This window comes from Schistocerca cancellata, chromosome 5, assembly GCF_023864275.1.
Source record: "Schistocerca cancellata isolate TAMUIC-IGC-003103 chromosome 5, iqSchCanc2.1, whole genome shotgun sequence".
NCBI lineage: Eukaryota > Metazoa > Arthropoda > Insecta > Orthoptera > Acrididae > Schistocerca > Schistocerca cancellata.
The window spans coordinates 596,340,776-596,359,284 of NC_064630.1; the positions used below are offsets into that span (position 1 = coordinate 596,340,776).

Genomic DNA, 18,509 nt, shown 5'->3' on the forward strand with positions numbered 1-18,509 from the left:
AAAAACAACATACGAAACGCACTGCCTGTATTGATTTTTCAGGCCACGAATGAAATTGTTGAAAATCCCCAGAGTTCTGCCCTGTAACTGTAGGCTACCGCAGTGTGAACTAGACTTAAGAAAGTCCAGCTGGGAGACACCTGATACGCGGACGCCGGCTCACCTCAGGAATGTTTACCACCTGGGCACGGACAGCCTTGGCTCGTATGGAAGTCGCCGGACAAGCTGTGCGCAGGTGTTGGCGGCGACACTGCCGCCGTCTGGAGACATAGGGCTTCCCACTAAAGTTGCCCTACTTCACTGTGCAGTATAACAAACCGCTTCACACACGCTTCGGTGCAGACGGCGCGATCCGATTCTGCACTAAAACCAAACGTGTAGTGGCAAAAATGATTTTTTTTTTTTCAGTGCGTAGACCATAACCGGCTTCGGGCTCGCTGCAGTCATAGACTGTGAGGCTGATCCTGGCGGAGGTTCGAGTCCTCCCTCGGGCATGGCTGTGTGCGTTTGTCCTTAGGATAATTTAGGTTAAGTAGTGTGTAAGCTTAGGGACTGATAACCTTAGCAGTTAAGTCCCATAAGATTTCACACACATTTGAACTTTTTTTTTTTTTTTTTTTTTGCTTCGGGCTATTACACGCGTATCATTTTCTATCATGCTGAAAATATGGTTCAAATGGCACTGAGCACTATGGGACTCAACTGTTGTGGTCATAAGTCCCTTAGAACTTAGAACTACTTAAACCCAACTAACCTAAGGACATCACACACATCCATGCCCGAGGCAGGATTCGAACCTGCGGCCGTAGCAGTCGTGCGGTTCCAGACTGTAGCGCCTTTAACCGCTCGGCCACTCCGGCCGGCCTGCTGAAAATAAACAAGACACCGAAGCTAGTAATATTTTTTACAAGCAGTAGTTGTTGTTGTTGTGGTCTTCAGTCCTGAGACTGGTTTGATGCAGCTCTCGATGCTACTCTATCCTGTGCAAGCTTCTTCATCTCCCAGTACCTAATGCAACCTACATCCATCTGTATCTGCTTAGTGTATTCATCTCTTGGTCTCCCTCTACGATTTTTACCCTCCACGCTGCCCTCCAATACTGAATTGGTGATCTATTGATGCCTCAGAATATGCCCTACCAACCGATCCCTTCTTCTAGTCAAGTTGTGCCACAAATTTCTGTTCTCTCCAAAAATGGTTCAGAATGGTTCAAATGGCTCTGAGCACTATGGGACTCAACATCTATGGTCATCAATCCCCTAGAACTTAGAACTAATTAAACCTAACTAACCTAAGGACATCACACAACACCCAGTCATCACGAGGCGGAGAAAAGCCCTGACCCCGCCGGGAATCGAACCCGGGAACCCGGTCTGTTCTCTCCAATTCTACTCAATACCTCCTCATTAGTTATGTGAACTACCCATCTAATCTTCAGCATTCTTCTGTAGCACCACGTTTCAAAGCTTCTATTCTCTTCTTGTCCAAACTAGTTATCATCCACGTTTCACTTCCATACATGGCTACACTCCATACAAAAACTTTCAGAAACGACTTCCTGACACTTAAATCTACACTCGATGTTAACAAATTTCTCTTCTTCAGAAATGCTTTCCTTGCCATTGCCAGTCTACATTTTATATCCTCTCTACTTCGACCATCATCAGTTATTTTGCTTCCCAAATAGCACAACTCCTTTACTACTTTAAGAGTCTCATTTCCTAATCTAGTTCCCTCAGCATCGCCCGACTTAATTCGACTACTTTCCATTATCGTCGTTTTGCTTTTGTTAATGTTCATCTTATATCCTCCTTTCAAGATACTGTCCATTCCGTTCAGCTGCTCTTCCAGGTCCTTTGCTGCCTCTGACAGAATTACAGAGTCATCGGCGAACCTCAACGTTTTTGTTTCTTCTCCATGGATTTTAACTCATACTCCGAATTTTTCTTTTGTTTCCTTTACTGCTTGTTCAATATACAGATTGAATAACATCGGGGAGAGTCTACAACCCTGTCTCACTCCCTTCCCAACCACTGCTTCCCTTTCATGTCCCTCGACTCTTATAACTGCCATCTGGTTTCCATACAAATTGTAAATATCCTTTCGCTCCCTGTATTTTACCCCTGCCACCTTCAGAATATGAAAGAGAGTATCCCAGTCAAATTGTCAAAAGCTTTCTCTAAGCCTAAAAATGCTAGAAATGTAGGTTTGCCTTTTTTTAATCTAGCTTCTAAGATAAGACGTAAGGTCAGTATTGCCTCACGTGTTCCAATATTTCTACGGAATCCAAACTGATCTTCCCTGAGGTCGGCTTCTATCAGTTTTTCCATTCGTCTGTAAAGAATTCGCGTTAGTATTTTTTATCCGTGACTTACTAAACTGATGTTCGGTAATTTTCACATCTGTCAGGACCTGCTTACTTTGGGATTGGAATTATTATATTCTTCTTGAAGTCTGAGGGTATTTCTCCTGTCTCATACATCTTGCTCACCAGATGATAGAGTTTGGTCAGGACTGGCTCTCCCAAGGCCGTCAGTAGTTCTAATGGAATGTTGTCTACTCCCGGGGCCTTGTTCCGATTCAAGTGCTCTGTCAAACTCTTCACGCAGTATCGTATCTCCCATTTCATCTTCATCTACATCCTCTTCCATTTCGATAATATTGTCAAGTACATCGCCCCTGTATAGACCCTGTATATACTCCTTCCACCTTTCTGCTTTCCCTTCTTTGCTTACTACTGGGTTTCCATCTGAGCTCTTGATATTCATACAAGTGGTTCTCTTTTCTCCAAAGGTCTCTTTAATTTTCCTGTAGGCAGTATCGATCTTACCCCTAGTGAGATAAGCCTCTACATCCTTACATTTGTTCTAGCCATCCCTGCTTAGCCATTTTGCACTTCCTGTAGATCTCATTTTTAGACGTTTGTATTCCTTTTTGCCTGCTTCATTTACTGCATTTTTATATTTTCTCCTTTCATCAATTAAATTCAATATTTCTTCTGTTACCCAAGGATTTCTACTAGCCCTCGTCTTTTTACCTACTTGATCCTCTGCTGCCTTCACTACTTCACGCAGTAGTACACACGAGAAAAAAAAGGTTGAGATATCTACCATTTTGCTTAGTAGCACGACAACTCATGTCAAAGGCACGTTATTCCGTGTCGCCATACCCGTCCCCACTTAAATTAAAAATTTGCATGTCACTCATAAAAAGAGAAAAAAAATCATAATATTTTTCAGTTTATAAGTAAGCTTTTAACTCGCCGGCTTCCAGTTAGTAGTTCTACTACCTTTCTCTACTGCCCCTGTTCAGTATGTTCCTTTACCTCATAACATACTCTTAACGATTTTGTGCATTTTTTTGTATTTTTTTTCTTTTGCATGTATATCATTAATTCAAATAGTGAACGGCCGAGCTAGATGGACAGTCGTTATTCTTCCCGTCAACAGATGGCAGTACTTTTGTCACTATGGTTTGCCAGTTTGCTTCCTCCTTCGTGTACGCTTCTCCGTGCTCTGCGCTCGCTGGTGGTACGCCGCGTCTTACGCTTTCTACTGCGGCGCTCGGTATCACAGCGCAAAATGTTAAGTGTCCTGGTGTTCATTCCGTACTTCTTTACCGCACACCTACCTCGACCGTTGTTTCCTATAAGTATTACACAGTACTTCATTTTTGTTTACTCATGTGTACTACTGCCCGTAAAAATTATTATTAGCTTGTTTATTTTCAGTATCACACCTGGTGATGGGCGTGTAACAGCCCGAAACTGCGTGTGATCCAAGCACTGAAAAATTAAGAAAAAATAAATAAACCTTAAAACTGTAGCGGTATTTTCAACTTCTGAAAGTATCATTTGAGTGTACGGTATCAATACAGTATCTACTATGTCGCATTTTAATTAGCCTTCAATCGTTGTAGCGTCATTTATTTCATCTAGTTAGTATGAAATTCTATTTTTTCTGGTAAACAATATAGTTTACGTTATTCTCCAACGGGTAAATACAAGATTAAACGTATCAGCTGCATGGTAAATACAGTCATATTACTGAGTGATATGATATAGTGGAAAAGGCACTGAACTCTGCTTAAGGGGACATGCTCGTGAAAATGACCAAAAATTTGAAAAAAAAATTGGACTATAGGAAAGAGCATTTCATGCTGATTTCAAAAATGTATAGTTCATGGGCGTTATAATTTTCCGTTCGTTCTAAACTTGAGGTTGAGCCTGATTTTGCACAGGGGCCACGCCCATCTGTCAGTTTGAAGTGCGTCAGAATACGTGATGAATTATTTTATTCTTCCGCTTTTTCCGTCGTTAGTTACGGATCGTTAACACAGGTGTATTCTAGAAGGCACTGACTCCCAGAACCAAAGTACAGGCATGTCTAGAAGGCTATGGTTCGAATTTAAACAAAGATCTGAGAATATATGATTTTGGAATTTCGTAGGTGTGTGGTTTTCTAGTTACTGTGTGTGCTACAAATGCCGAGAGTAAAGAAATTTAGCCCCAAACGAAAGTTTCGCGGCAACCAATTCCAAACACAGCCGAATAATACACATCAGATGCTTCAAAAGTCGCCCCCGGAAACTGTGTCTACAGGCTGTGCTTCTAGACGGAAACTTCCTCTTTCTCAATGTAATAAGAACAAGCCTAGTAGTATTGTAAGCAGCAATAATGACAGAAATGTTATTGTAAACCTAAATATGCTGTCAAGACTTTTGAAGAGTGCTGTGAAATGTAAGTACTGCAATTGTGAAGATAGTATTGACGTTTCTGAGGACATTTCAGCAAGCAAGGGTCTTCCAAGTCGGTTAGTGACTGCCTATAGCTCGAGTAAGATGCACAGTGATGCTATGACGTCGGCAGTAACTAATAGTCGACATTACAGTGTAAATATTCAGCTTACTTATGCAATGCGATGTATTGGAAGGGGAAGGAGAGCTGCCCAGACTTTTTGTGCAATGGTTCATTTCCCTCCATCTCCACTGCGGTTTGACAGATACAGTAAATCAATACATAATGCTTTATGTGATGTAAGTGAACATTCAATGAAAAGAGCAGCAGAAGACTGTCTGAGAACACAGACATTGTAGCAGCATTGGATTGAATCTTGGCAGAAGAGACCTAATATTTCCCTGATTCCGGTTGTAACTGCCACATTTATTGGAACTAGTAAGATACTAGATTATGAATGTCTAACAAAGCACTGCCAGGATTGTTCAAGTAAATTTATCGGCACCCATGTTTGCGTAAAGAACTTTGATGGCCCAAGTGTAAACATGGAAACGAAAGGAGTTCTAAACATTTTTAGAAGATCAGGGGTCAGTCGTGGTGCGAGGTACGTGGGCTACCTTGGGGATGGAGACTGTAAAGGACATACTACTGTTGTTAATGGCAGATCACATGGGGACACTCTGATAGTAAAGCTTGAATGTGTTGGGCATGTACAAAAATGAATGGGAGCTCGACTGAGTATATTATGTAAAGAGTACAGTGGCAAAAAACCGTTAGACGCACATAGGTGGTCCTGATCGCCTTACAAAACGTGAAGTCGATTCTTAGACTCAATATTATGGACTAGCAATAAGGAGAAATGTAGGAGATTTGGAGAACATGAGACGAGCTGTTTGGGCAACATGGTTTCACAGAGTGTCAACAGATGAAACCCCACAGCATGGTTTGTGTCCAAAAGGGGAAGATTCGTGGTGCGAGTGGTGCAATGCTCCCCAGCGTGTTCGCACGCTGGCCACAAGGTTGGTAAACAGTCCTTGTGGTACGACAGTCCATTCCTCCACCAGTGCAGTTGGCAGTAGCTGGATGGTCGTTGGCAAATGCGGACGTGCTGCTGTACATCTCCCAACTCATCCCAAACGTGTTCGATGGGATTAAAGTTGGGGGAACGGACAGGCCAGTCCATTCGTCGAATACCCTCTCGTTCCAAGGGCTCCTCCACATTCGCAATTCGATACGGTCGCGTATTGTCCACTATAAAAACAAAGTCAGGGCCGGCTGCATCCCTGGGATGCGTACGTGGGGAAGAAGTACAGTGTCACTATAACGTTGACCGGTAAGCGTACTGTGTTCAAAGATTTAGAGATAAGTACTGTAATGCACAGTACACCAACACACGCCACGACACCTGGACCACAACAAACAGTCTTGTTCAACAGTGTTCCAGGATGCATTACGTGTTCCGACCCCTCGCCTTATGAGGCTACGTCCAGAATCACTACTCAGACGTAATCTGCTCTCCCAGCCGGGAAGAGCACGCAATCGCACTCTTTGTTGGTTCAGTCCCTATGGTCTCGACACCACTGCAAACGGTGAGGCCGATGTGCGGTAGTCGACAGAACACAACGTAACGTCTTCGGCCAAAGGGACCGCCCTCAAGCAGTCCCAGAGCCACTATGGAGCGTGAGATTGGGTGCCTTGCAGCTCTGTTACGTGTGGTTCCAACTGCTGTTGGACGTGGGTACCTTCTTCCCTGCTGCAGAATGTAGCAGTTATCAGCTGCTGTAGTTGGACGTGGTCGACCAACTTATCTCTGTCTAGTAGCAGCACCCTTGGTTTGGAATGCTCTCCTTGCACGCAAAACAATGGTGTGAGCATTAATAAACTCCTGGTCTACAGTCGTCACACTTCGTCCTTCTTCACGACGATTCTTCCCGTGTGAAGTCATCCACAAGTTGTCTCCGGGTCATGTTGTAACGAAAAATACCGCAACAGTGCACCGTAACCAAGTTCAAAATGGTTCAAATGGCTCTAAGCACTGTGGTGTCACCGCCAGACACCACACTTGCTAGGTGGTAGCCTTTAAATCGGCCGTGGTCCGTTAGTATACGTCGGACCCGCGTGTCGCCACTATCAGTGCTTGCAGATCGAGCGCCGCCACACGGCAGGTCTAGTCTAGAGAAACTCCCTAGCACTCGCCCCAGTTGTACAGCCGACTTTGCTAGCGATGGTACACTGACTACACACGCTCTCATTTGCAGAGACGACAGTTTAGCATAGCCTTCAGCTACGTCATTTGCTACGGCCTAGCAAGGCACCATATTCAGTTACTATGTCTTCTGAACAGATAATATTGTGGCTCATGTACCGTCAAGAGCGACGCTCATCATTAATGGATTAAAGTTAAGTATCAAACTAATTACGTCCGCTTTCTGAATTCTCATTCCTTGTCATGTTCCAGACATCACGTCAGTAGAGTCCTTCCCTCCTCACGCCAGCCTGCGTGAGCTAAAACGCGTGCATTTCGGCCTCCTCTAGTAACACGGTGTTGGCTCTTCTGTCAACCCAACAAGCACTATGGGACTTAACATCTGACGTCATCACTCACCTGGACTTAGAACTACTTAAACCTAACCTAACCTAAGGACATCACACACATCCATGCCCGAGGTGGGATTCGAACCTGCGACCGTAGCAGCGGCGCCATTCCGGACTGAAGCGCCTAGAACCGCTCGGCCACACCGGCCGGCCGTAACCAAGTCACAGATTGATACACACTGTATTTTCCCGTTCCTTCAGCTGCCTCGTGTTGCTGGGCCACTCCCCTTTGGTGATACAGTGACGCTCACCTCACGCAATGTGACGCCCAACTTTCTGTGCACGGCTGAGAATTCTGCCAACACGCTGCCCCACTTTCATTCATTTCCACCGAGTAGTTAACATGTTGCTTGTGTTACTTTACTTGTCTGGTCCTTAAGTTTTGCAGAGCAGTGTATCAGCCGCCAGTGTAGAGCTGTTACAGGAGTTGCTGCTGTGAGGATGTGCGACGCTATAAGTGGGGGACAATGGAGCGTGAGTGAACGTGCCGGTGGTACGGGTTTAGTCGGCCATCGCTGGCCAGTGTAAGGCGATCCAGCGTGCGGCGGGTGGCGGGCAGCCGATACGGGTGGCCAGGTGAGCGACAAACAGCCGCAGCTGCCCGCCTGTTCTGTTCAGGGTGGTGCGGCATGTAGTGGTGTCCAGTCACCGGGCGATCACTTTCGGCGCCACTCGCTCAGCTGAATATTTAAAGCGGGCGCGGAAAGCTGTGTGTTACCGTTCGGCGCGAGCCCGCCCCACTGCTTCGCTTCACTCAGCAGAGAAGGTCGGAAACATCTGCACAGTGTTCACACGATCACTATCCAAGTCAGTGAGACAAGCATCGCGTCTGCTCCTGGTATCGAAAGTATGCTTATAAAATTCAGATTTTCCACGAACTGGGGCCATACGATTATGATTCGCCACACGGGACGAGGAAGTTAACGGTAACGTGCACGCCGATGGGATATCCCACGTTACGAGACACGGTCCGGCGGCATACACCAAGAACTGGTTAATGTGATTTTGCGATCTCAGCGGTCTCCAACGGCAGTTGTCGGCTTTATTCAGCTCGCACACCACAGAGTTTGCTTACAAAAGCCGGCCGGGGTGGCCGAGCGGTTCTAGGCGCTACAGTCTGGAACCGTGTGACCGCTACGGTCGCAGGTTCGAATCCTGCCTCGGGCATGGATGTGTGTGATGTCCTCAGGTTAGTTAGGTTTAAGTAGTTCTAAGTTCTAGGGGACTGATGACCTCAGAAGTTAAGTCCCATAGTGCTCAGAGCCATTTGAACCATTTGTTTACGAAAATGGACACGCGTATAATTCCTACATTAGCTCTATCAAAACGCACATTTTTTTCCCTTGACGATTTGCTAATCATGTTTTTCTGTCTGTGATGTACATAAATAAAAACTTAAGCATCTGTGAACGCATAATAAGACAAAAACACATAGTCACTCAGGAAGGATATCAGCTTATAAAAATTCACCAAAGCGAACAAAATCCCTGCAGAAAATATTTCTGTTAATTTCATAGTAACCACCCACAACGTTTTAGAAAATACGAAGGCAAAAAAAAAAAAAATATATATTGTTACAGTGGGATGCGAATCCCCTTCCGATCCACACTCCGTTAGCGATCGTAACGCTTCAGCCAATTACGCTGTGTTGAAACGCAGCGTTTATTTGCTTCGTATTTTATTTACAAGCTTCTAAAGGCGTTAATCGCCGAAATGTGACTGACATTTAATTTGAATAAATCGTAACAAGGACGACACGTTTTCATGCATCTTCAATGCTTCATTGCCCTAAACCGCCTTACTCTCGTAACACGCGAGCTATAAGGCGAAAATAACTATGAAAATTTGTTAATCACCAATATGACGCTGCCCGTCAGTTTATTACAACAGATCTTAACAATAAGGACGCGTTCTCTAGACATTCAATGTGCTGGTGATTTGAAATTGCATATATTCGTAGGACGTGGCGTGATGTATACCATACAACCCATCGAACACGGGTTTCTGCTGTACACGACAAATACAGTACGGCGTCTTGCTTTCTGCTTGAGACGTAGAGAGCGCCATGTACCATCATGTGTAGTGGCTTCATTCTTTCCAAGTCTTTCTGCAGTATCGCGAAAGGAACGTCCAACTTCCCGTAGCCCTATCGTAAATCTCGTTCAAACTCAGGGAGGTGTTGGTAATGGCGTCTTTGTCGCCTTAAAGGCCTTCTTGATTAACATCAACTCACTACGTGTAGTCTCATCTGTAACTAACGCTCACGAACGTTACGGCGTGTGTTTAAAAAGAATGGAAATGTCGTGTGACTAGGGCCTCTCGTCGGGTAGACCGGTCATCTGGTGCAAGTCTTTTGAGTTGACGCCACTTCGGCGACTTGCGCGTCGATGAGGATGAGATGATGATGATGACAACACAACACCCAGTCCCTGAGCGGAGAAAATCCCCGAACCGGGGCCCCTTGGCATGACAGTCAGTCAACTTGACCGCTCAGCTATCGGATCGGACTATGCGTTTAAAGCAAACCTGATGCATGCTCATAGTTGCGCTACTAGCGCCACTCTTATGCGACTGGCACGAAAGATGAACAGACATTAGCTTTCATATGTACACTCCTGGAAATTGAAATAAGAACACCGTGAATTCATTGTCCCAGGAAGGGGAAACTTTATGGACACATTCCTGGGGTCAGATACATCACATGATCACACTGACAGAACCACAGGCACATAGACACAGGCAACAGAGCATGCACAATGTCGGCACTAGTACAGTGTATATCCACCTTTCGCAGCAATGCAGGCTGCTATTCTCCCATGGAGACGATCGTAGAGATGCTGGATGTAGTCCTGTGGAACGGCTTGCCATGCCATTTCCACCTGGCGCCTCAGTTGGACCAGCGTTCGTGCTGGACGTGCAGACCGCGTGAGACGACGCTTCATCCAGTCCCAAACATGCTCAATGGGGGACAGATCCGGAGATCTTGCTGGCCAGGGTAATTGACTTACACCTTCTAGAGCACGTTGGGTGGCACGGGATACATGCGGACGTTCATTGTCCTGTTGGAACAGCAAGTTCCCTTGCCGGTCTAGGAATGGTAGAACGATGGGTTCGATGACGGTTTGGATGTACAGTGCACTATTCAGTGTCCCCTCGACGATCACCAGTGGTGTACGTCCAGTGTAGAAGATCGCTCCCCACACCATGATGCCGGTTGTTGGCCCTGTGTGCCTCGGTCGTATGCAGTCCTGATTGTGGCGCTCACCTGCACGGCGCCAAACACGCATACGACCATCATTGGCACCAAGGCAGAAGCGACTCTCATCGCTGAAGACGACACGTCTCCATTCGTCCCTCCATTCACGCCTGTCGCGACACCACTGGAGCGGGCTGCACGATGTTGGGGCGTGAGCGGAAGACGGCCTAACGGTGTGCGGGACCGTAGCCCAGCTTCATGGAGACGGTTGCGAATGGTCCTCGCCGATACCCCAGGAGCAACAGTGTCCCTAACTTGCTGGGAAGTGGCGGTGCGGTCCCCTACGGCACTGCGTAGGATCCTACGGTCTTGGCGTGCATCCGTGCGTCGCTGCGGTCCGGTCCCAGGTCGACGGGCACGTGCACCTTCCGCCGACCACTGGCGACAACATCGATGTACTGTGGAGACCTCACGCCCCACGTGTTGAGCAATTCGGCGGTACGTCCACCCGGCCTCCCGCATGCCCACTATACGCCCTCGCTCAAAGTCCGTCAACTGCACATACGGTTCACGTCCACGCTGTCGCGGCATGCTACCAGTGTTAAAGACTGCGATGGAGCTCCGTATGCCACGGCAAACTGGCTGACACTGACGGCGGCGGTGCACAAATGCTGCGCAGCTAGCGCCATTCGACGGCCAACACCGTGGTTCCTGGTGTGTCCGCTGTGCCGTGCGTGTGATCATTGCTTGTACAGCCCTCTCGCAGTCTCCGGAGCAAGTATGGTGGGTCTGACACACCGGTGTCAATGTGTTCTTTTTTCCATTTCCAGGAGTGTAGAAACGCGCCTACCGACTTTCGTTTCTGTCGAACAACTCCTTGGTGTTGTGATTTTTTTTCCGGCAGTATAGTAACTACAACGGGCAGCGTTGGATCTCGCATCCGTGCTCCCCCTCACCCGACTCCTACCAAATCAATCAGTTAATAATACGATCGTCATGGTTTATACTCCACAGTTTCGTAAGTTTTTTTGGATAAAGCATGAAACCGGCATTTCAGTGTAACTAATATCCACTATGGAGACAACATCGGTAGATGCACAAAACATACTTCATACTCGTCGACGTGTCTTGAATGAAAATATGAGATGAATATAAAGAGATACATAGCAACGTATCACAAATAAATATAACATTTCTTTCCTGAATAGCTTAACAGTACTCACAGTTACGTTTCGTGCCAACTGAGTGCTTGTAAAACTGTAGCGTGCTATTAATTCGCAAAGTGAAAAATTGTCTTTTCCGTAAGCAGGCAACGTTTGAATCTTAATGCGTCTCAGTGCGACATTTAAAACAGAAATACGCAGGTATCTGATTGAATTTTGCCTAATAGTTCGATAACTGTCTGAACCATCTCCTTGAAGTGCTACGAGCAGAAATCTAGGACAGTTTCGCTGTCTGGATTCCGAGGACCCTAGGGCAACAAAGAGCCCAGCACCGTATTTTATGACCACACCCGACGTTTGTCGTCGCAGCACTTTGCGTTTTATATCCGAGCTCGATTCCCTGATTCAACAGCGGTCCGTAATACGCCTTTCCCTTGACGTTCGAACGCGGGCATAAAAAGAACGCTGTCGCTACCATAACAGACCACGGTTATAAACGTCCGTTTACTGCAATTTTTGCCTTAGAGAATTGCAGAACAGATGACAATCATGTCCAACATTAATTTTCCCAGTGACTGAAGAACGCAGTAACTATCGAAATATTACGAAAAATGCAACATGCGCATGGTCGTTTGTGTAAGTGCCTTTGTGTGTGAGTGTGAGTGTGCGTGCGTGTGTGTGTTTGTGTGTGTGTGTGTGTGTGTGTGTGTGTGTGTGTGTGTGTGACTGGTGCCATACATCGTCTCTTGATTAAAATAGTGTAATACCGATGAAAGTTACGAGATGAGAATAGAGCAACGAACGGCTTTTCTATGTTCGAGATGGAACTCTCATGACGCGAACAGGAAACTGAAGCAAACGTTTCGCAGCTACGGGATTTCAAGATCTGAGGAGTACAAAATGTTTTGAAAATAACCTGGAATTTTTCTAGAGTATATCATTAGGTTCTTCTGATTCTTATTTGGGTATTCTGTGCATAAACTAAGATAGAAATACTAGTCGTATCAAGGTTAAATGGCATGGGTCGTAGTTTTTCCGCGGAGGTGTGAACCAAAGTCGGAAATAAAATCACCATAACTAAGCGCCATATCTGATTTTCAGGTACGGTTGGTGACAGTCATGCGTTTATAGCGTATATTACAAAATGACAGGGGGAAGCTTGATGTATTTTAGAGGTATCCTTGAAAACAAATAGGGGATTCAGTTCACGTACAGATACTTAATCTAGCAGCATTGCCTTTAAGACGCTCAAGCAGCAGTTTTCGCCCTCTTCGTTACTGATCACTGCGCCGATGAATGATTTAAACACGCATAAGACGAGTTTGAAGAAGTAATTATTGTTAAATTTGTCCGTTTTGCAATGGAATTAACAGATGTTTTGGACAATGTTGTAAAACTTATAAAATAGGATGCTTATTCAACTTCAGAAGAAGATCGTGTTGTGTCAGCTTCTTGTGCTCCGCGTGCCAGATATGACACAGCCCCAAACTATTCGAAACACACTCCAGACAAATACCTTCAAAAAAAGACCTTCTAACACAAACATTTATTTCAGCTATTAACAAATTCCTCCTATTCAGAAATAGTTTTGTTGCTATAGTAATTGCCGGCCGGAGTGGCCGTGCGGTTCTAGGCGCTACAGTCTGGAACCGAGCCACCGCTACGGTCGCAGGTTCGAATCCTGCCGCGGGCATGGATGTGTGTGATGTCTTTAGGTTAGTTAGGTTTAATTAGTTCTAAGTTCTAGGCGACTGATGACCTCAGAAGTTAAGTCGCATAGTGCTCAGAGCCATTTTGCTATAGTAATTCACTCAGATTCTGCAAATAATGCTAATTTAACAACGCCTGAATCCAGTAAACAGGAACAGGAAAACGTATCTCGAACTGCTAATGCGACTGAAAATACTGCATTCAACCGTGTAAGGACACTATACATTGAACAGCCAGAACATTATGACCTCTGACCTACTTTCGATATAAACCCGTCCAGGGCAGCGTCACCTGGCGAGGAATGACTGCTAATCAGACACACGGACGGTGCGTCTAGTGTCAGTAGTCGTGCTGTCCTTGTGTAGAATGGGGAAGCGTGCGATCTATCAGACTTCGAGCGACGGCAGATTGTGATGGCCCTGAGACTCGGCGCGACTTCTCAGGTGTTCGAGGAGTGCTGTGGTGAGTGCCTTCAAAACGTGGCGAAACCGACACCCCCGGGATAACAAGGCCGCCCAGCAGTGTTAGTGACGTCACACTAAGCGGCCCATAGCCGACGCAGCAGTCCACGGACACCTCCGTACAGACGCGCCTGATGCTAACCATCTTCTGTCCGTCATACAGAAAGGAGCGAACTATAATTCGAACCAAAGACCAAATTATATATATTCTTGTAAACAGCATAAAGGTTCATAACGAAATACCGATTACATATACGGGCAGGAACAGGTTCTAGAACTCCTCTGAAAAGTGTTTATCTTCAGTACCAGAATGAACATCAAATTGTCAGGTTTTCTAAATAGAAAAGCACTTTGTTAGTAACAGACAGCAATAATGAGACTTGCAGTTGGTGATTTCTACGTGGAAAAGAGAGATTGAAAATGGTAAGTAAAGAGAGCCTCAGCCTTTTGCTCACATTCTTACACGTAATGCACTTGGTTGTTTTTCATTTCCTTACCTTTCATAACATTTTTAATATTGTTTCAAGAAGTGTATCTTCAATAGCAGACAACTTCAAATTGTCAGGCTTTTCTTAAAGGAAAGAGCAGTCCCTTAGTATCACAGTGCAAGACAGAATCTTGTGTTCAGTGATGTCTATGTTAAAAGGAGAATATTTGATATCTATCTTTTGTTTCTATTCTTTAATACTGGGGATACACTTGTAAAAATTCTTGAAAAGAGCTGTCACCATGAACATATGAGTAAATTCACAATAGTCGTGTTTTTTATGAGATAAAGCGAACTCTTGTTACCTTATAGTAAACGAAAGTTGTGAGGGTTTTGCTATGTATGACAGTGTTTAAGATAATTTACTTTCAGTGTAATAGCTTGAAAATGTTAAGTCCTGCTTTCAGTTGGCATTTGTCACCACCTGTATGCGAGTTTTAAAGCTAAATAGTGTTCTGACAGTTATAAAATAGTGGCAAAGTTCCTCAATCGATTAAACTTATTCCTGCCCGTATATGTAATCGGTATTTCATTATGAACCTTTATGCTGTTTACAAGAATATATATAATTTGGTCTTTGGTTCGAATTATAGTTCGCTCCTTTCTGTATGACGGACAGAAGATGGTTAGCATCAGGCGCGTCTGTGCGGAGGTGTCCGTGGACTGCTGCGTCGGCTATGGGCCGCTTAGTGTGACGTCACTGACACTGCTGGGCGGCCTTGTTATCCCGGGGGTGTCGGCGAAACCTAGGTGAAGCCACATCCAGACGTCGTGGGTTTGGGCGGTCACTTCTCATAACACGTGTCGAACGTCTTAGGCTGGACAGACTGGTGAAACAGGATAGGCGGCGAACTGTGGCGGAACTAACATCAGACTTAAACTCTGGGCAGAGTACAAGTCTGTCCGGACACACAGTACTCCTAGCGATCGGTCTCCGCAGCCGACGACCAATGCAAGCGTCAGTGTTAACACCACGACATCGGCAACTACGATTGAAATGGGCACGTGACCATCGGCCCTCGGCGGTGTCGTAGAGGTAGAGCGTTGCATGGTCTGATGAATCCCGACAGCTTCATCATGCCGATGCGAGGGCGCGAATCCGTCGTTTTGCAGGCGAACAGCAACTTGACGGTTCTACTGCGGAATGGAGACAAGCTGGCGGCGTCTCCATTATGCTCTGGGGAACATTCCCGTGAGCATAAATGGGTCCAGTGGAGCTCGCGCAAGGCACCATTACGACCAAGGATTATCGTACACTGGTTCCAGACGATGTACACGCCTTCGTGGCCACCATGTTTACCGACGGCAGTGGCATTTTTCAGTATGATAATGCGCCATGTCACAATGTCAAGAGTGTGATGGAATGGTTCAACGAACACAGCGGCGAGTCCAACTGTTGTACTGGACTCCCAACTGGCCAAAACCGAACCCGATCGAACCGAATGTGGCGTCAAAGCTCATCGCTCGCCTCCGCGGAATTTACTGAAATCAGGTGACTTGTGTGTGGTGATGTGCTGCTATCTCTCTCTCCATGGACCAACCAAGGCCTCACTGCTTTTATGCCGCTGTTACCTGTGCCAAAGGTGTCTATTAGGTAGTAGCTCATAATGTTCTGGCTGATCAGTGTATTTTTACACAGCAACCAATATTTGTAAGCAGGAAAGAATTTTGTGCATTACGCGAATTGCTTTAAGGGACCTCCGGTTCTGTGCGCACTTGAGACTGCGATAGAGAGATAGATTCGTTATTACCTGGAGGGGCTGCGTGCAGGGCCTGGGTCGGATGTTGGTGAGGTCTTCGTAGATGACATCGTTGGCAGCCGACACGTCGCACACCCTGTTCTGCGGAGACGCTTTGCACGACGTCACTAGGTTCGGCACCTTGCGGCGGTACCTGTAAACGTAACAGAATGGGTTGGTGAAGGCACCTGACGCATAACAAGACGGTGGAGTAATCAGCGGTGTATCAGGAAAGTGGTACGTCTACTGCTGAACTAGACGTTCTAAGGGAAGCTTCAACTGTTTCATAGGCGTTGGATAAACCAAGGGAGACATCTTCCTCCAGAACAACATTATCTCACTTCTTCCTTTGATGCGTACGTTGCCGTTAAACTGCTCTTTGATGCACCAAGCAGAACTTTAATTTACTGTTACAAAACTTACTTGGTACTGTCACCAAGCTGCACACAAGACCAACCATAAGCGAAGTGCAGTACTGAGAAAAATTGAAGGGCTGCAGATAATTCCATGTTTATTGCTACAAAACAATATTCACGCAGTTCCACGATAAGTGCAGTTGTCTCCACCGTACTTTACTGGGCATTTTCCTACTGGATTTTGGTCGGCTCTCGCCTCGCTTCGACTTCTGATCTGACTTATCCAGCCATTTATGTAGGGGACAGCAGAATAACGGTGCAACACTACACAAATCATTTCCAGATGTTACAAAAGCAATAAGAAAGAAATCTGGGCTGGAACAAAGATGGAACATCAGACATTTAAAGTTGTCTGGCACTTACCCACTCAGCCATCCAGCCGCAAACTACAGTAAGAAGAAATGAAACTTGGTATCCTTAAGGTGTCATCAAGCTACTTGAGGTTTTTGTTACTGCCTGCCTGTATTAAATATCGTCATAGTTTCAGACAGTCAAACGTCGCTATGCTGGCCTATCAAGGATTCAAGAACACACTATCCCGATTCACTGTAGTGGCCTGTACTGGAGTTGATCAGTACTATCGCACGATGTGTGACAAACCATTCCCGCATCTGGAGGGACAAACGTTTAGACTATGTAAACGGTATAGTCATAGCAGACTCTCTATAGTTATCTGCAGCATTTTCGTTTAGGTCATAAACTGATGGATGAACAACCAAAAGGATGTTTGCACCGCACTTCTGAAGTGGTCCGCGTTGCCACTATCTTGATATTGTGTATGCCAGCGAAATGCACCATTGAGAGGCCCAAACAGGGGCAAACTAAAGTGGAGTACCTTCATCCTCAAATCTAGTAATTCTGAGAGGAATATTCGACAATCATCTAATGTAATGTAGTAACATCAGTTGCCCGCCTACCCAACTGCATCATTTTCTTCTCTGGGGTAACAGTTAAAACCCTCGCACACTGTTCTGTAGCTATAGAATAATTCAAGGAAGTTACATGATAAAATGTCGCCACTTCCCCAGAAGTGACCAGCAATACAATCGGCGTCATCTTCCGGTGTCGCATCACACGAGGAGAAGAAGATACATTTAGGTACTAAAACTCGTACAAATGGATCTAGTTGTAGTAATTTTTAATTTTTGTTGTATACAGACTTACTGTATAGCACAAGAGTTTTAGCTTGAAGTACGTATTGGAACGTTGGTACTTATCATAGGAATTATATAACAGTAGCAACTTTCAAAATGCCGTGCAAAACTGTCAGTGAAGATACTCGTGAGATGTCTTAGCAACAATGTCACGTACATATGGCAGCTTAATCACGAAGTGCACAAACCATCCGTTGAGCAAACAGCAAATATCCAAATGTATGAGTAGTTCCAAAGCGTATGTGTAATATTACTGACGCTACTTCGTTAACAAAAATAGTGGTTAGGTGACAGTCACTTTCAGTATGTCATTCTATTACATGAAGATTATTCAACAAATTACACGTAAACAACATTGTATTCATGATTTTCATCAGTAATAACATAACAGGTTATTATGGTACACTTGTGGAAGCACACGATAATATAGTACATCTAAAGCATCCCAGTAAACATGGTGAAGAACGAAAGGTTTGCGTGGTAATTGTGAATGTGTCGTTACGACCTCAACAAACTTCATGATTGTCCGAGTTAGTTCTAATGTATTTTAAACGTAAACTTTTTCAGTAGTTTCAAATCTAATAGGGCTCAAAGAACACCGATGACCTATCCAATACTACTTCAGCACATTACTTGTTACATTTTACTGTACAGTCATACCTGTTAAAAGGAAATGTCGCGTGTCATCCTCTGATTTGGATGCACTCATCTCTTAGTGTACTCGACTCTGGGCCGAGTTATTAATTCTTTCAAACATCCATAGATAATATCGTTAAGCTTGAAAAGAAGGTACACTTTGCTACTACTGTTTTCCAACCGTATGAGAGTGACTTCTGTTCATTTCACTTTTGTG

At 45.2% G+C, this 18,509-nt stretch overlaps 1 protein-coding gene across 1 annotated transcript in view; it reads right to left on the reverse strand.

The window, feature by feature from the left end:
• Window positions 1–18,509, reverse strand: part of LOC126188001 (uncharacterized) — a 154,927-nt gene that overhangs the window by 20,571 nt on the left and 115,847 nt on the right. The window contains exon 4 of the mRNA XM_049929410.1: window positions 16,099–16,240. Within this exon, the coding sequence (XP_049785367.1) occupies window positions 16,099–16,240 (142 nt within the window). The remainder of the gene's footprint in view (window positions 1–16,098; window positions 16,241–18,509) is intronic.